The 20000-nt window shown below is 40.5% G+C and overlaps 1 protein-coding gene across 1 annotated transcript in view; it reads right to left on the reverse strand.

Moving 5' to 3' along the window:
• The window catches only part of LOC133557110 (homeobox protein MOX-1-like), a 21287-nt gene extending 17434 nt beyond the window's left edge, over positions 1-3853 (reverse strand). The window contains exon 1 of the mRNA XM_061907359.1: positions 3093-3853. Within this exon, the coding sequence (XP_061763343.1) occupies positions 3093-3540 (448 nt within the window). The 5' untranslated portion in view covers positions 3541-3853. The remainder of the gene's footprint in view (positions 1-3092) is intronic.
• Positions 3854-20000: the final 16147 nt, after the last annotated feature.

Raw genomic sequence — 20000 nt, forward strand, 5'->3', positions numbered from 1 at the left:
CACATTTTGGTGTAAAAAGTTAAGATAAAGGTGAAGTTATAACACTGAAAAAGGAAGAGCTGCTTTAACACCTGGCTAACATCCCTCCACAGTGTTTTAGCTACTTCTAAATCACTAATCCTGGTCTCCATGGCGACAAATAAAGTTTTTTACAGGTAACATAATCACTGGAGGACGAGGACTAGCTAAACATGCTTCACTACACAGCGCAGGAAGATACAAGAGCTCACCACCATCACAATGTAAACAAACACCATGGGTGGATCTACACCTGACATCCACTGTAATGATACCAAGTACAGGAGTGTATCTAGTCGATACTACTAGGATAACCTCGACATATTTTGGCTTTACAACATCCATGCATCCATCCATTTTTTACCACTTGTCCCTTTCAGGGTCACAGGGGGTGCTGGAGCCTATCTCAGCTGCATTCGGGTGGAAGGCGGGATACACCCTGGACAAGTCACCACCTCATCACAGATAGACAATGTTCATGTCTTCTTTTGTTTTAAAAAAGTTCATATGATGTTTATAAAGTCAGTAAATACATGAGGACTTTGAATATGACCAATGTATGATCCTGGAACTACTTGGTATCCACATGATCCATACCTGAATGTGTGGTATCATCCAAAACAAATGTCATGTATCAAAGAAGAGAAGAATAAGTGATTATTACATTTGAACAGAAGTGTAGATAGAACATGTTAGAACAGAAAACAGGACGACACCTACCCTTTACATCAGTATTTCTTAAACATGTTATTTGTTTATTAAGTATTATATTTTGTTGTAGCTGAGATAGGCGCCAGCACCCCCTGCGGCCCCAAAAGGGAATAAGCGGTAGAAAATGGATGGATGATGGATGTATGATCCTGTATGATCCACACCTAAATATGTTGTATCGTCCACAACTAATGTCAAGTATCAAAGAAGAGAAGAATAAGTGATTATTACATTTGAACAGAAGTGTAGATAGAGCATGTTAAAACAGAAAACAGGGCGACACCTACCCTTTACATCAGTATTTCTTAAACATATTATTATTGGTTTATTAGGTATTATATTTTATTGTATGATCCTCTAACTACTTGGTATCGACATGATCCATAGCTAAAAGTCTGGTATCATTGAAAACTAATGTCAAGTATCAAAGAAGAGAATTATTATATTTGAAAGAAGTGTAGATAGAGCATGTTAGAACAGAAAACAGGGCGACACCTACCCTTTACATCAGTATTTCTTAAACATGTTATTTGTTTATTAAGTATTATATTTTATTGTATGATCCTGTATGATCCACACCTAAATATGTGGTATCATCCAAAACTAATGTCAAGTATCAAAGAAGAGAAGAATAAGTGATTATTACATTTGAACAGAAGTGTAGATAGAACATGTCAGAACAGAAAACAGGGCGACACCTATCCTTTACATCAGTATTTCTTAAACATATTATTATTGGTTTATTAGGTATTATATTTTATTGTATGATCCTGGAACTACTTGGTATCGACATGATCCATACCCAAATGTGTGGTATCATCCAAAACTAATGTCAAGTATCAAAGAAGAGAAGAATAAGTGATTATTACATTTGAACAGAAGTGTAGATAGAACATGTCAGAACAGAAAATAAGCAGATATTAACAATACATGAACAAGCAGATTATTAATGCATTTTTACAGTTTGTCCCTCATAATGTGTATAAAATAATAGGTGTATAAATGACACAATATGTTACTAATTAGGAGTCTTTGTTTGTTTACTTCCTACTAAAAGACAAGTTGTCTAGTATGTTCAACATTTGATTGAAGGACTAAATGACAATAATAAACATATCTTTCATCTACACTAACATTGTTTGTACAATAAAGACATTGTTTGTGCTCCCTTTTATTTGGAAAAGTAACAAAAAGTATGGAAATCATTTTAGCACTGGTACATAAATATTGATGTATACATACATACATACATACATATATATATATATATATATATATATATATATATATACACACATATATATATATATATATATATATATATATAATATATATATATATATATATATATATATATATACACACACAGGACTGTCTCAGAGAATTAGAATATTGTAATAAAGTCCTTTATTTTCTGTAATACAACTAAAATCATGAACATGTCATATATTCTGGATTCATTACACATCAACTGAAATATTGCACGCCTTTTATTATTTTAATATTGCTGATTATGTCATACAGCTTAAGAAAACTGAAAAATCCTATCTCAAAAAATTAGAATATTTCCTCAAACCAAGTAGAAAAGCTGTATGACATAATCAGCAATATTAAAATAATAAAAGGCGTGCAATATTTCAGTTGATGTGTAATGAATGCAGAATGTATGACATGTTCATGATTTTAGTTGCATTACAGAAAATAAAGGACTTTATCACAATATTCTAATTTCCTGAGACAGTCCTGTGTGTGTGTATATATATATATGTGTGTATATATATATATATATATATATATATATATATATACACACATATATATATATATATATATATATATGTGTGTATATATATATATATATATATATATATATATATATATATATATACACACATATATATATATATATATATATATATATATATATATATATATATATATATATATATATATATATACACACATATATATAATATATATATAAAATGGTCCCTAGATGTGAGTGTGAATGTTGTCTGTCTGTCTGTGTTGGCCCCGTGATTATTAGGCGGTGACTTGTCCAGGGTGTACCCCACCTTCTGCCTGAATGTAGCTGAGATAGGCTCCAGCACTCCCTGCGACCCCAAAAAAGGGACAAGTGGTAAAAAATGTATATATATATATTTATATATACATGTATGTACACACACATACATTCACATATGTACATATACACATACACATACAAATATATATATATATACATATGTGTATGTGAGTACTTATATATGTACATATATACATAGATATTTAATAGTTGATATTTAATAATATATATTATTACTAGCATGAATCACGTAAAGTATTATTTCCATAAATCTGACCTGTGACCTCTCTCTTCCTCTTGTTGGCGCTCTTCTTGTCGGAGTCGGCCGACGTCCCGCTCTGGGGTGAGTACTCCCCCTCGGGGCCCCCGGGGGCGGCCCCCCCCACACTGTCCATCTGGGGCCCCGCCACCTCCAGGCCGGCGGCGGGCGGGCAGGCCTCAGGGGCCCGGGCCCTGCTCTGGCAGGGGTTGAAGTGCCAGTCGGGCCTCTGGTAGGCGCCCGGGCTGTCCTGGTAGAGTCTGTCGTCTCTCGGGTAGGCGGCGTGCGGCACCAGGCAGGAGCCCGAGAAGTCCGTGTAGGCCAGGAAGTCAGGCTTCTGGTGCAGGGAGAAGGGGGCCTGCTGGTAGGGCGACTGCAGGCTGGGGCCCGCCGGGCTCCTCATGCACCCCCAGATGGGGCTGCCAGGGTGGGTGCCCCTCATGCAGCTGCTGGCCGGCTGCTCCATGACACCACTTACGAGGAGGAGGATGGAGGTCGATGAAGGTCGATGATCATCAGCGTGAGGAGGAGGATGGACGCCCGCTGCCACCCCCTGGCTCCTGGTCCTGGTCCTGGTCTTGGTCTTGGTCCTGTTCCTGGTCCCGTTCCTGGTCCTGTTCCTGGTCCTGTTCCAGGTCTTGGTCCTGTTCCTGGTCCTGGCCCTGGTCCTGGTCCTGGTCCTGGTCCTTGTCCTTGTCCTGGTCCTTGTCCCCACAGCGTGCGTAAACAAGCTGGCTGAGTGCTGGACTCACTGGTCGGCTGACTCTTTTCACATCCTCCAGGAGCCTCCTCCTCCTCCTCTTAGGTGGGGAAGACTTGAGGGGCTGTAAGGCGAGCCCTGAGGGGGCGGGGCCAGCCACATGTTGCAGTAGCCCTGAGGGGGCGGGGCCAGCCACATGTTGCAGTAGCCCTGAGGGGGCGGGGCCAGCCACATGTTGCAGTAGCATCATCACGCCGGGAAATGTGAGATGTAATGCTCTTTCCAGACGCCGCCATTTTAAAGAGGGACTCTGTCTGCCCGCTGCTTTCTGACACCTGGTCCTCAAGAAGTCTTCTTCTGCTGCACCTGGACTGGACCTCCTCAGCTCTGGAATGTCAGGGCCATAACTCAGCAACACAAAGTCTCATTCAGGACGCTTCCTCTCGCTCTCCTTGGCCGCCGCCACATGTTGCCCGGCCAAAACACTCCATCCGTCACGCCCTCCGCCCTCCACCCTCCACCCTCCACCCTCCACCCTCCACCCTCCGCCCTCCACCCGGGTGCACGCTGCAAGAAGACACTGTGAAACTGACATCTCCAAAGTCCTGCTTTTAAATGCCCCCCCCCGCCTTTTACAAAGATAAAAACATCAATCCAATAGCACTTCCAATGCTAAGGCTAATAGGAGCTAGCGGCTACACGAGCACACAACAGCACACAAACTGCACCTCATTCATCAAACATGTAAACAACATCCATCAAACATCACACTTCTCAATGTAAACAACATCCATCAAACATGTAAACAACATCCATCAAACATCACACTTCTCAGTGTAAACAACATCCATCAAACATCACACTTCTCAGTGTAAACAACATCCATCAAACATGTAAACAACATCCATCAAACATCACACTTCTCAGTGTAAACAACATCCATCAAACATCACACTTCTCAATGTAAACAACATCCATCAAACATGTAAACAACATCCATCAAACATCACACTTCTCAGTGTAAACAACATCCATCAAACATGTAAACAACATCCATCAAACATGTAAACAACATCCATCAAACATCACACTTCTCAGTGTAAACAACATCCATCAAACATCACACTTCTCAGTGTAAACAACATCCATCAAACATGTAAACAACATCCATCAAACATCACACTTCTCAGTGTAAACAACATCCATCAAACATGTAAACAACATCCATCAAACATGTAAACAACATCCATCAAACATCACACTTCTCAGTGTAAACAACATCCATCAAACATCACACTTCTCAGTGTAAACAACATCCATCAAACATGTAAACAACATCCATCAAACATCACACTTCTCAGTGTAAACAACATCCATCAAACATGTAAACAACATCCATCAAACATCACACTTCTCAGTGTAAACAACATCTAATAGTCATCACTGACTCCAAGTCTCCAAGGCAGGATTAGAAAGTATTCAGGAACAAACGTGTCCGCATCTTTCATTTTTACTGCGCCATCAATTATTGTCACCACTAAAATAATAATAATAAAAATAATAATAATTACACCCATAAATTCCACAAACAAAACAATATTTCAGCAACTAGAAAACTGACGACACTTTCCAGGCGTGACAATCAAACAACTGCAAGCTAGAAGCTTTTTCTTCAGTTTGTGAAACATTTTTTTTAAGTTTATGAAACAAGTTTTTTAAACAATTTAGAGTTCCTAAAACATTTTTTGCAGTTGGTGAAGTTTTTGCAGTCTTTTCCCTCCCTCCATCTTAAGTCCACTCCACTTCAACCTAAGTCCACTTCACTTCAACCTAAGTCCACTTCACTTCAACCTAAGTCCACTTCAACCTAAGTCCACTCCACTTCAACCTAAGTCCACTTCACTTCAACCTAAGTCCACTTCAACCTAAGTCCACTTCACTTCAACCTAAGTCCACTTCACTTCAACCTAAGTCCACTTCAACCTAAGTCCACTCCACTTCAACCTAAGTCCACTTCACTTCAACCTAAGTCCACTTCACTTCAACCTAAGTCCACTTCAACCTAAGTCCACTTCAACATTAGTCCACTCCACTTCAACCTAAGTCCACTTCACTTCAACCTAAGTCCACTTCAACCTAAGTCCACTCCACTTCAACCTAAGTCCACTTCACTTCAACCTAAGTCCACTTCACTTCAACCTAAGTCCACTTCAACCTAAGTCCACTTCACTTCAACCTAAGTCCACTCCACTTCAACCTAAGTCCACTTCAACCTAAGTCCACTTCAACCTAAGTCCACTTCACTTCAACCTAAGTCCACTCCACTTCAACCTAAGTCCACTTCAACCTAAGTCCACTCTACTTCAACCTAAGTCCACTTCAACATTAGTCCACTCCACTTCAACCTAAGTCCACTTCACTTCAACCTAAGTCCACTTCAACCTAAGTCCACTTCACTTCAACCTAAGTCCACTCCACTTCAACCTAAGTCCACTTCAACCTAAGTCCACTTCAACCTAAGTCCACTTCACTTCAACCTAAGTCCACTCCACTTCAACCTAAGTCCACTTCAACCTAAGTCCACTCTACTTCAACCTAAGTCCACTTCAACATTAGTCCACTTCACTTCAACCTAAGTCCACTCCACTTCAACCTAAGTCCACTCCACTTCAACATTAGTCCACTCCACTTCAACCTAAGTCCACTTCAACATTAGTCCACTTCAACCTAAGTCCACTCCACTTCAACCTAAGTCCACTTCAACCTAAGTCCACTTCAACCTAAGTCCACTCCACTTCAACCTAAGTCCACTCCACTTCAACATTAGTCCACTCCACTTCAACCTAAGTCCACTTCAACATTAGTCCACTTCAACCTAAGTCCACTCCACTTCAACCTAAGTCCACTTCAACCTAAGTCCACTTCAACCTAAGTCCACTTCACTTCAACCTAAGTCCACTTCAACCTAAGTCCACTTCACTTCAACCTAAGTCCACTTCACTTCAACCTAAGTCCACTCCACTTCAACCTAAGTCCACTTCAACATTAGTCCACTCCACTTCAACATTAGTCCACTCCACTTCAACCTAAGTCCACTTCAACGTTAGTCCACTTCAACCTAAGTCCACTCCACTTCAACCTAAGTCCACTTCAACCTAAGTCCACTTCACTTCAACCTAAGTCCACTTCAACCTAAGTCCACTCCACTTCAACATTAGTCCACTCCACTTCAACCTAAGTCCACTTCAACCTAAGTCCACTTCAACCTAAGTCCACTCCACTTCAACATAAGTCCACTCCACTTCAACCTAAGTCCACTCCACTTCAACCTAAGTCCACTTCAACCTAAGTCCACTCCACTTCAACCTAAGTCCACTCCACTTCAACCTAAGTCCACTTCAACCTAAGTCCACTTCAACCTAAGTCCACTCCACTTCAACCTAAGTCCACTCCACTTCAACATTAGTCCACTCCACTTCAACCTAAGTCCACTTCAACATTAGTCCACTTCAACCTAAGTCCACTCCACTTCAACCTAAGTCCACTTCAACCTAAGTCCACTTCAACCTAAGTCCACTTCACTTCAACCTAAGTCCACTTCAACCTAAGTCCACTTCACTTCAACCTAAGTCCACTTCACTTCAACCTAAGTCCACTCCACTTCAACCTAAGTCCACTTCAACATTAGTCCACTCCACTTCAACATTAGTCCACTCCACTTCAACCTAAGTCCACTTCAACGTTAGTCCACTTCAACCTAAGTCCACTCCACTTCAACCTAAGTCCACTTCAACCTAAGTCCACTTCACTTCAACCTAAGTCCACTTCAACCTAAGTCCACTCCACTTCAACATTAGTCCACTCCACTTCAACCTAAGTCCACTTCAACCTAAGTCCACTTCAACCTAAGTCCACTCCACTTCAACATAAGTCCACTCCACTTCAACCTAAGTCCACTCCACTTCAACCTAAGTCCACTTCAACCTAAGTCCACTCCACTTCAACCTAAGTCCACTTCACTTCAACCTAAGTCCACTTCAACCTAAGTCCACTCCACTTCAACATTAGTCCACTCCACTTCAACCTAAGTCCACTTCAACCTAAGTCCACTCCACTTCAACCTAAGTCCACTTCACTTCAACCTAAGTCCACTTCAACCTAAGTCCACTTCACTTCAACCTAAGTCCACTTCAACCTAAGTCCACTTCAACCTAAGTCCACTTCACTTCAACCTAAGTCCACTTCACTTCAACCTAAGTCCACTCCACTTCAACATTAGTCCACTCCACTTCAACCTAAGTCCACTCCACTTCAACATTAGTCCACTTCAACCTAAGTCCACTCCACTTCAACCTAAGTCCACTTCACTTCAACCTAAGTCCACTCCACTTCAACATTAGTCCACTTCAACCTAAGTCCACTCCACTTCAACCTAAGTCCACTTCACTTCAACCTAAGTCCACTCCACTTCAACATTAGTCCACTTCAACCTAAGTCCACTCCACTTCAACCTAAGTCCACTTCACTTCAACCTAAGTCCACTCCACTTCAACATTAGTCCACTTCAACCTAAGTCCACTTCACTTCAACCTAAGTCCACTTCACTTCAACCTAAGTCCACTTCACTTCAACCTAAGTCCACTTCACTTCAACCTAAGTCCACTCCACTTCAACCTAAGTCCACTCCACTTCAACATTAGTCCACTCCACTTCAACCTAAGTCCACTCCACTTCAACCTAAGTCCACTCCACTTCAACCTAAGTCCACTCCACTTCAACCTAAGTCCACTCCACTTCAACCTAAGTCCACTCCACTTCAACCTAAGTCCACTCCACTTCAACCTAAGTCCACTCCACTTCAACCTAAGTCTGCTTTAGAGGTGTATTAATCAATATTAGTATTTTGCCTCGCTACTATTGTTATGTCTCCAACTTCCACACCATTAAGTCCATCAAGTATTTCAAAGTCCTTCTGGTATTGATCCCGACTTGTGATTAAGGGCTGTGTAAATAAAGTTTGATTGATTGATTGATTTGGTATAAATAGAGTTTGATTGATTGATTGATTTGGTATGGGATCACTGACAGTATCGGCCAATACTTGAGGCTCCAAGATCAGTTCGATACTGGAAGTGAAAAGGTTCAAGTTCAAGTAATACAAAACATAAAACTACTCAAATAGAATTTGAAAATCCAAGAAAATATTTGAAAGACTTGGTCTTCATTTGTTTAAATACATTCATTTATTTATTTTTTTTACTTTGCCTCTTATGACTCTCAGAAAGACAATTTTAGAGAAGAAATACAACCTTAAAAATGATTTTAGGATTTTTAAACATATACCTTTTTACCTTTTAAATTCCTTCCTGTTCTTTCTTTACAATTTAAATCAATGTTCAAGTATCTTTTTTTTTTATTGTAAAGAATAATAAATACATTTGAATTGAATTCTTCATTTTAGCTTCTGTTTTTTCGACAAAGAATATTTCTTAAATATTTCTTAAAACTTATTATGATTAAAATTAAAAAAAATATTCTGGCCAATCTAGAAAATCTGTACAATCAAATTTAAATCTTATTTCAAAGTCTTTTGAATTTCTTTTACATTTTTTGTTCTGGAAATTTTAGAAGAAATAATGATTTGTCTTTGTTAGAAATATAGCTTGGTCCAATTTGTTATATATTCTAACAAAGTGCAGATTGGATTTTAACATATTTAAAACATGTCATCAAAATTCTAAAATTAATCTTAATCAGTAAAAATTACTAATGATGTTCCATAAATTCTTTTTGTAGTTTTTTTCAAAAAGATTCAAATTAGCTAGTTTTTGTCTTCATTTTTTTCAGTTGAATTTTGAAATTTAAAGAGTCGAAATTGAAGATAAGCTATGTTTCAAAATTTAATTGTAATTTTTTTCCTGTTTTCTCCTCTTTTAAACCGTTCAATTAAGTGTTTTTTTTCATCATTTATTCTCTACAAAAAACCTTCCGTAAAAGGAAAAACTATTTTTTATATATATATATAGATGTATTTATTAAAGTTAAATTGAGCAAAATGACCATTTCTGGCAATTTATGTAAGTGTGTATCAAACTGGTAGCCCTTGGCATTAATCAGCAGCCAAGAAGTAGATCTTGCTTTCAAAAAGGTTGCTGACCCCTGATATAAATGTACTAAAATAATGACTATTTGTCAACACACACTAAAGGTTAGGGTTAGGGTTCATCTTCTACTAATGATGTCATGTTGCACAAGTGATGTCATCTTCCACTAATGATGTCATGTTGCACAAGTGATGTCATCTTCTACTAATGATGTCATGTTGCACAAGTGATGTCATGTTCTACTAATGATGTCATGTCGTACAAATGATGTCATGCTGTACTAATGATGTCATGTTGTACTAATGATGTCATCTTCTACTAATGATGTCATGTTGTACAAATGATGTCATGCTGTACTAATGATGTCATGTTGTGCAAGTGATGTCATCTTCTACTAATGATGTCATGTTTTACACGTGATGTCATCTTCTACTAATGATGTCATGTTCAACTAATATGGTGTCATTTTCTACTAACGATGTCATCATCTACTAATGATGTCATGTTCAACTAATATGGTGTCATCTTCTACTAACGATGTCATCTTCTACTAATGATGTAATGTTCTACTAATAATGTCATCTTCTACTAATGATGTCATGTTGTACAAGTGATGTCATCTTCTACTAATGATGTCATGTTCAACTAATGATGTCATCTTCTACTAATAATGTCATGTTGTACTAATGATGTCATGTTGTACTAATAATGTCATGTTGTACAAGTGATGTAATGTTCTACTAATATGGTGTCATCTTCTACCAACGATGTCATCTTCTACTAATGATGTCATGTTCTACTAATGATGTCATGTTGTACAAGTGATGTCATGTTGTACAAGTGATGTAATGTTCTACTAATATGGTGTCATCTTCTACTAATGATGTCATGTTGTACTAATGATGTCATGTTGTACTAATGATGTCATGTTCAACTAACATGGTGTCATCTTCTACTAATGATGTCATGTTGTACAAATGATGTCATCTTCTACTAATGATGTCATGTTGTGCAAGTGATGTCATCTTCTACTAATGACGTCATGTTTTACAAGTGATGTCATCTTCTACTAATGATGTCATGTTTTACACGTGATGTCATCATCTACTAATGATGTCATGTTCAACTAATATGGTGTCATCTTCTACTAACGATGTCATCTTCTACTTATGATGTCATCATCTACTAATGATGTCATGTTGTACTAATGATGTCATGTTGTGCAAGTGATGTCATCTTCTACTAATGATGTCATGTTTTACAAGTGATGTCATCTTCTACTAATGATGTCATGTTCTACTAATGATGTCATGTTCTGCTAATGATGTCATCTTCTACTTATGATGTCATCTTCTACTAATGATGTCATGTTGTACTAATGATGTCATGTTGTACTAATGATGTCATGTTGTACAAGTGATGTAATGTTCTACTAATATGTCATGTTCTACTAATAATGTCATGTTGTACTAATGATGTCATGTTGTACTAATGATGTCATGTTGTACTAATGATGTCATGTTGTACTAATGATGTCATGTTGTACTAATGATGTCATGTTGTACTAATGATGTCATGTTCTACTAATGATGTCATGTTGTAAAAGTGATGTAATGTTCTACTAATATGGTGTCATGTTCTACTAATAATGTCATGTTGTACTAATGATGTCATGTTGTACTAATGATGTCATGTTGTACTAATGATGTCATGTTGTACTAATGATGTCATGTTGTACTAATGATGTCATGTTCTACTAATGATGTCATGTTGTAAAAGTGATGTAATGTTCTACTAATATGGTGTCATGTTCTACTAATAATGTCATGTTGTACTAATGATGTCATGTTGTACTAATGATGTCATGTTGTACTAATGATGTCATGTTGTACTAATGATGTCATGTTGTACTAATGATGTCATGTTGTACTAATGATGTCATGTTCTACTAATGATGTCATGTTGTAAAAGTGATGTAATGTTCTACTAATATGGTGTCATGTTCTACTAATAATGTCATGTTGTACTAATGATGTCATGTTGTACTAATGATGTCATGTTGTACTAATGATGTCATGTTGTACTAATGATGTCATGTTCTACTAATGATGTCATGTTGTACTAATGATGTCATGTTGTACAAGTGATTTCATGTTGTACAGGTGATGTCATGTTGTACTAATGATGTCATGTTGTACTAATGATGTCATGTTGTAAAAGTGATGTAATGTTCTACTAATATGGTGTCATCTTCTACTAATGATGTCATCCTCTACTAATGATGTCATGTTCTACCAATGATGTCATGTTGTACTAATGATGTCATGTTGTACAAGTGATGTCATGTTGTACTAATGATGTCATGTTGTACTAATGATGTCATGTTGTACTAATGATGTCATGTTGTACAAGTGATGTAATGTTCTACTAATATGATGTCATGTTCTACTAATAATGTCATGTTGTACTAATGATGTCATGTTGTACTAATGATGTCATGTTGTACTAATGATGTCATGTTGTACTAATGATGTCATGTTGTACTAATGATGTCATGTTCTACTAATGATGTCATGTTGTAAAAGTGATGTAATGTTCTACTAATATGGTGTCATCTTCTACTAATGATGTCATCCTCTACTAATGATGTCATGTTGTACTAATGATGTCATGTTGTACTAATGATGTCATGTTGTACTAATGATGTCATGTTGTACTAATGATGTCATGTTCTACTAATGATGTCATGTTGTACTAATGATGTCATGTTGTACAAGTGATTTCATGTTGTACAGGTGATGTCATGTTGTACTAATGATGTCATGTTGTAAAAGTGATGTAATGTTCTACTAATATGGTGTCATCTTCTACTAATGATGTCATCCTCTACTAATGATGTCATGTTCTACCAATGATGTCATGTTGTACTAATGATGTCATGTTGTACAAGTGATGTCATGTTGTACTAATGATGTCATGTTGTACTAATGATGTCATGTTGTAAAAGTGATGTAATGTTCTACTAATATGGTGTCATCTTCTACTAATGATGTCATCCTCTACTAATGATGTCATGTTCTACTAATGATGTCATGTTGTACAAGTGATGTCATCTTCTACTAATGATGTCATGTTGTACTAATGATGTCATGTTCTACTAATGATGTCATGTTGTACTAATGATGTCATGTTGTACTAATGATGTCATGTTCTACTAATGATGTCATGTTGTACAAGTGATGTCATGTTGTACAAGTGATGTCATGTTGTACTAATGATGTCATGTTGTAGTAATGATGTCATGTACTAATGATGTCATGTTCTACAAGTGATGTCATGTTGTACAAGTGATGTCATCTTCTACTAATGATGTCATGTTGTACTAATGATGTCATGTTGCACAAGTGATGTCATGTTGTACAAGTGATGTCATGTTGTACTAATGATGTCATGTTGTACTAATGATGTCATGTTCTACTAATGATGTCATGTTGTACTAATGATGTCATGTTGTACTAATGATGTCATGTTCTACTAATGATGTCATGTTGTACTAATGATGTCATGTTGCACAAGTGATGTCATGTTGTACAAGTGATGTCATGTTGATGATGAAGATGGCGGCGCCCGGACGGGCTGCGCTCTCGAGGAGCTCTTGCTAAAGATGGAACATTTGGCAGAAATACCGGACAATTCCACAGACTTTATGGCTGGCTCACATCGTGGTCACTCCGTGATCACGTACGACCGCCAGACACTTCTGGATATGGACATATTGGGCCGTTTTGGACTGATAGACGCTTGCGTGCTAGACTTGCTAACTAGCATGGGAATACATCGGCGGCTACATCCAGCGGCCTGTGAAGCAGGGGAGTCTAGTAGCAGCGGGGGCCGTCTACGGAGCAGACGCCAGCGGTGTGATCGGAAACGCGGATGCCGAGCGGGGCTAAAAACAAAGCAGAAGGCTAATCCCCACAGAACACCACTTCCCTCCATCCCGAAGACGGATTTAGATGGAAAATGCGAGACTACTGGTCTGGGTAAGGAGTCAGTTAAATTAGAACAAGTTTTTTCTGCTTTGAGTGTTTCAGAGTTGGACATGTGTTTTACTGAGGTGGCTAACTATGATGCGTGCAGTTTATCAAAGCAACAAACAAACAATCGGAAAATCCCCGTTACTGAGGTGGCTAACTATGATGCGTGCAGTTTATCAAAGCAACAAACAAACAATCGGAAAATCCCCGTTACTGAGGAGGCTAACCATGATGCGTGCAGTTTATCAAAGCAACAATCAAACAATCGGAACATTCCCGTCGTATCAATTCCTAGATATGGTCGTAATTATACTGAATGCACTGGGCATAATAAACACAACATTATTAATATTGCTACTACGGATAATTTGATCAAAAACTCCCTAAAACAGCCCACTACCTATAATATAGGTTTTTTAAACATAAGATCATTGTCTCCCAAAACGTTGTTAGTTAATGATATTATCAGAGACAACAATCTTAACGTCATCGGTCTCAGTGAAACCTGGCTTAAACCAAACGACTTTTTTGCGCTAAATGAGGCATGTCCTCCTAACTTTACACATGCGCATATTGCCCGTCCGCTTAAAAGGGGTGGGGGGGTTGCACTAATATACAACGAAAACTTTAACCTTAGTCCTAACATAAATAATAAATATAAATCGTTTGAGGTGCTTACTATGAGGTCTGTCACACCGCTGCCTCTACACCTGACTGTTATCTACCGCCCCCCAGGGCCCTGTTCGGACTTTATCAATGAATTCTCAGAGTTCATTGCTGATCTAGTGACACACGCCGATAATATAATCATAATGGGGGACTTTAATATCCATATGAATACCCCATCGGACCCACCGTGCGTAGCGCTCCAGACTATAATTGATAGCTATGGTCTCACACAAATAATAAATGAACCCACGCATCGCAACGGTAATACGAGAGACCTAGTGCTTGTCAGGGGCATCACCGTTTCCAAAGTTACGATACTCCCGTATACTAAAGTATTGTCCGATCATTACCTTATAAAATTCGAGGTTCAGACGCATGTTCGTCAAACTAATAATAGTTTAATAATAGCAGCCGCAACATTAATACAGCCACAACGACAACTCTTGCTGACCTACTGCCCTCGGTAATGGCACCATTCCCAAAGTATGTGGGCTCTATTGATAACCTCACTAACAACTTTAACCACGCCCTGCGCGAAACCATTGATAACATAGCACCGCTAAAGTTAAAAAAGGCTCCAAAAAAGCGCACCCCGTGGTTTACATAAGAAACTAGAGCTCAGAAATTATTATGTAGAAAGCTGGAACGCAAATGGCGCACGACTAAACTTGAGGTGCACCATCAAGCATGGAGTGATGGTTTAATAACTTATAAACGCATGCTTACCTTAGCTAAAGCTAAATATTACTCAAATCTCATCCACCGTAATAAAAACGATCCTAAATTTTTGTTTAGTACGGTAGCATCGCTAACCCAACAAGGGACTCCTTCCAGTAGCTCCACCCACTCAGCTGATGACTTTATGCAATTCTTTAGTAAGAAAATTGAAGTCATTAGAAAGGAGATTAAAGACAATGCGTCCCAGCTACAACGGGGTTCTATTAACACTGACACGATTGTATATACGGCGGATACTGCCCTCCAAAATAGTTTCTCTCGTTTTGAGGAAATAACATTAGAGGAATTGTTACAACGTGTAAATGGAATAAAACAAACAACATGTTTACTTGACCCTCTTCCTGGGAAACTGATCAAGGAGCTCTTTGTATTATTAGGTCCATCAGTGCTAAATATTATAAACTTATCACTCTCCTCGGGCACTGTTCCCGTTGCATTCAAAAAAGCGGTTATTCATCCTCTCCTTAAAAGACCTAACCTCGATCCTGACCTCATGGTAAATTACCGACCGGTGTCTCACCTTCCCTTTATTTCAAAAATCCTTGAAAAAATTGTTGCGCAGCAGTTAAATGAACACTTAGCGTCTAACAATCTATGTGAAACCTTTCAATCCGGTTTCAGGGCAAATCACTCCACGGAGACAGCCCTCGCAAAAATGACTAATGATCTATTGCTAACGATGGATTCTGATGCGTCATCTATGTTGCTGCTCCTCGATCTTAGAGCTGCTTTCGATACCGTCGATCATAATATTTTATTAGAACGTATCAAAACACGAATTGGTATGTCAGACTTAGCCCTGTCTTGGTTTAACTCTTATCTTACTGATAGGATGCAGTGCGTCTCCTATAACAGTGTGACCTCGGACTATGTTAAGGTAACGTGTGGAGTTCCCCAGGGTTCGGTCCTTGGCCCTGCACTCTTCAGCATCTACATGCTGCCGCTAGGTGACGTCATACGCAAATACGGTGTTAGCTTTCACTGTTATGCTGATGACACCCAACTCTACATGCCCCTAAAGCTGACCAACACGCCGGATTGTAGTCAGCTGGAGGCGTGTCTTAATGAAATTAAACAATGGATGTCCGCTAACTTTTTGCAACTTAATGCCAAAAAAACGGAAATGCTGATTATCTGTCCTGCTAGACACCGACCTCTATTTAATAATACAACTTTAACATTTGACAACCAAATAATAAAACAAGGCGACACGGTAAAGAATCTGGGTATTATCTTCGACCCAACTCTCTCCTTTGAGGCACACATTAAAAGCGTTACTAAAACGGCCTTCTTTCATCTCCGTAACATCGCTAAAATTCGCTCCATTCTGTCCACTAAAGACGCCGAGATCATTATCCATGCGTTTGTTACGTCTCGTCTCGATTACTGTAACGTATTATTTTGGGGTCTCCCCATGTCTAGCATTAAAAGATTACAGTTGGTACAAAATGCGGCTGCTAGACTTTTGACAAGAACAAGAAAGTTTGATCACATTACGCCTGTACTGTATATACCTTTATATACATATATATATACTGTATATACCTTTATATACATATATACATACATATATACCTATACTGTATATACCTTTGTATACATATATACATACATATATACCTATACTGTATATACCTTTATATACATATATACATACATATATACCTGTACTGGCTCACCTGCACTGGCTTCCTGTGCACTTAAGATGTGACTTTAAGGTTTTACTACTTACGTATAAAATACTACACGGTCTAGCTCCATCCTATCTTGCCGATTGTATTGTACCATATGTCCCGGCAAGAAATCTGCCTTCAAAGGACTCCGGCTTATTAGTGATTCCCAAAGCCCAAAAAAAGTCTGCGGGCTATAGAGCGCTTTCCGTTCGGGCTCCAGTACTCTGGAATGCCCTCCCGGTAACAGTTCGAGATGCCACCTCAGTAGAAGCATTTAAGTCTCACCTTAAAACTCATTTGTATACTCTAGCCTTTAAATAGACTCCCTTTTTAGACCAGTTGATCTGCCGTTTCTTTTCTTTTTCTTCTATGTCCCACTCTCCCATGTGGAGGGGGTCCGGTCCGATCCGGTGGCCATGTACTGCTCGCCTGTGTATCGGCTGGGGACATCTCTGCGCTGCTGATCCGCCTCCGCTTGGGATGGTTTCCTGCTGGCTCCGCTGTGAACGGGACTCTCGCTGCTGTGTCTTGGATCCTCTTTGGACTGGACTCTCGCGACTGTGTTGGATCCATTGTGGATTGAACTTTCACAGTATCATGTTAGACCCGCTCGACATCCATTGCTTTCCTCCTCTCCAAGGTTCTCATAGTCATCATTGTCACCGACGTCCCACTGGGTGTGAGTTTTCCTTGCCCTTATGTGGGCCTACCGAGGATGTCGTAGTGGTTTGTGCAGCCCTTTGAGACACTAGTGATTTAGGGCTATATAAGTAAACATTGATTGATTGATGTTGTACTAATGATGTCATGTTGCACAAGTGATGTCATGTTCTACAAGTGATGTCATGTTGTACTAATGATGTCATCTTCTACTAATGATGTCATGTTGTACAAGTGATGTCATGTTGTACTAATGATGTCATGTTGTACTAATGATGTCATGTTGTACAAGTGATGTCATGTTGTACTAATGATGTCATGTACTAATTATGTCATGTTGTACAAGTGATGTCATGTTAGCTGGGTTGCTGGCTTGTCCAGTTGCTCTGCACACGTCCCTTGTGTTTGTTTCATATCTGCTTACATCTGCTATATTTGCTTTATATCTGCAAATATGTTGCATTTACTTTGAAGAACCACTTCCTGTCACTTTTTACACGACACTAGCTAGCTTAGCATACCTTGTCTGACTTTCAGTCGCATTTAGCATCCTTGACTGTGTAAGCGTGCACATGCGCCCCCTAGTGGCAGCACACATCCCTGACTGTGTAAGTGTGCACATGTGCCCCCTAGTGGCAGCACACATCCTTGACTGTGTAAGTGTGCACATGCGCCCCCTAGTGGCAGCACACATCCTTGACTGTGTAAGTGTGCACATGCGCCCCCTAGTGGCAGCACACATCCTTGACTGTGTAAGTGTGCACATGCGCCCCCTAGTGGCAGCACACATCCTTGACTGTGTGAGTGTGCACATGCGCCCCCTAGTGGCAGCACACATCCTTGACTGTGTAAGTGTGCACATGCGCCCCCTAGTGGCAGCACACATCCTTGACTGTGTAAGTGTGCACATGCGCCCCCTAGTGGCAGCACACATCCTTGACTGTGTGAGTGTGCACATGCGCCCCCTAGTGGCAGCACACATCCTTGACTGTGTAAGTGTGCACATGTGCCCCCTAGTGGCAGCACACATCCCTGACTGTGTAAGTGTGCACATGCGCCCCCTAGTGGCAGCACACATCCTTGACTGTGTAAGTGTGCACATGCGCCCCCTAGTGGCAGCACACATCCTTGACTGTGTAAGTGTGCACATGCGCCCCCTAGTGGCAGCACACATCCTTGACTGTGTAAGTGTGCACATGCGCCCCCTAGTGGCAGCACACATCCTTGACTGTGTAAGTGTGCACATGCGCCCCCTAGTGGCAGCACACATCCTTGACTGTGTAAGTGTGCACATGCGCCCCCTAGTGGCAGCACACATCCTTGACTGTGTAAGTGTGCACATGTGCCCCCTAGTGGCAGCACACATCCCTGACTGTGTAAGTGTGCACATGCGCCCCCTAGTGGCAGCACACATCCTTGACTGTGTAAGTGTGCACATGCGCCCCCTAGTGGCAGCACACATCCTTGACTGTGTGAGTGTGCACATGCGCCCCCTAGTGGCAGCACACATCCTTGACTGTGTAAGCGTGCACATGCGCCCCCTAGTGGCAGCACACATCCTTGACTGTGTAAGTGTGCACATGCGCCCCCTAGTGGCAGCACACATCCTTGACTGTGTGAGTGTGCACATGCGCCCCCTAGTGGCAGCACACATCCCTGACTGTGTAAGTGTGCACATGCGCCCCCTAGTGGCAGCACACATCCTTGACTGTGTAAGCGTGCACATGCGCCCCCTAGTGGCAGCACACATCCTTGACTGTGTAAGTGTGCACATGCGCCCCCTAGTGGCAGCACACATCCTTGACTGTGTAAGTGTGCACATGCGCCCCCTAGTGGCAGCACACATCCTTGACTGTGTAAGTGTGCACATGCGCCCCCTAGTGGCAGCACACATCCTTGACTGTGTAAGTGTGCACATGCGCCCCCTAGTGGCAGCACACATCCTTGACTGTGTGAGTGTGCACATGCGCCCCCTAGTGGCAGCACACATCCTTGACTGTGTAAGTGTGCACATGCGCCCCCTAGTGGCAGCACACATCCTTGACTGTGTGAGTGTGCACATGCGCCCCCTAGTGGCAGCACACATCCTTGACTGTGTAAGCGTGCACATGCGCCCCCTAGTGGCAGCACACATCCTTGACTGTGTAAGTGTGCACATGCGCCCCCTAGTGGCAGCACACATCCTTGACTGTGTGAGTGTGCACATGCGCCCCCTAGTGGCAGCACACATCCCTGACTGTGTAAGTGTGCACATGCGCCCCCTAGTGGCAGCACACATCCTTGACTGTGTAAGTGTGCACATGCGCCCCCTAGTGGCAGCACACATCCTTGACTGTGTAAGTGTGCAC

This window comes from Nerophis ophidion, linkage group LG08 (assembly GCF_033978795.1).
Source record: "Nerophis ophidion isolate RoL-2023_Sa linkage group LG08, RoL_Noph_v1.0, whole genome shotgun sequence".
Taxonomy (NCBI): Eukaryota; Metazoa; Chordata; class Actinopteri; order Syngnathiformes; family Syngnathidae; genus Nerophis; species Nerophis ophidion.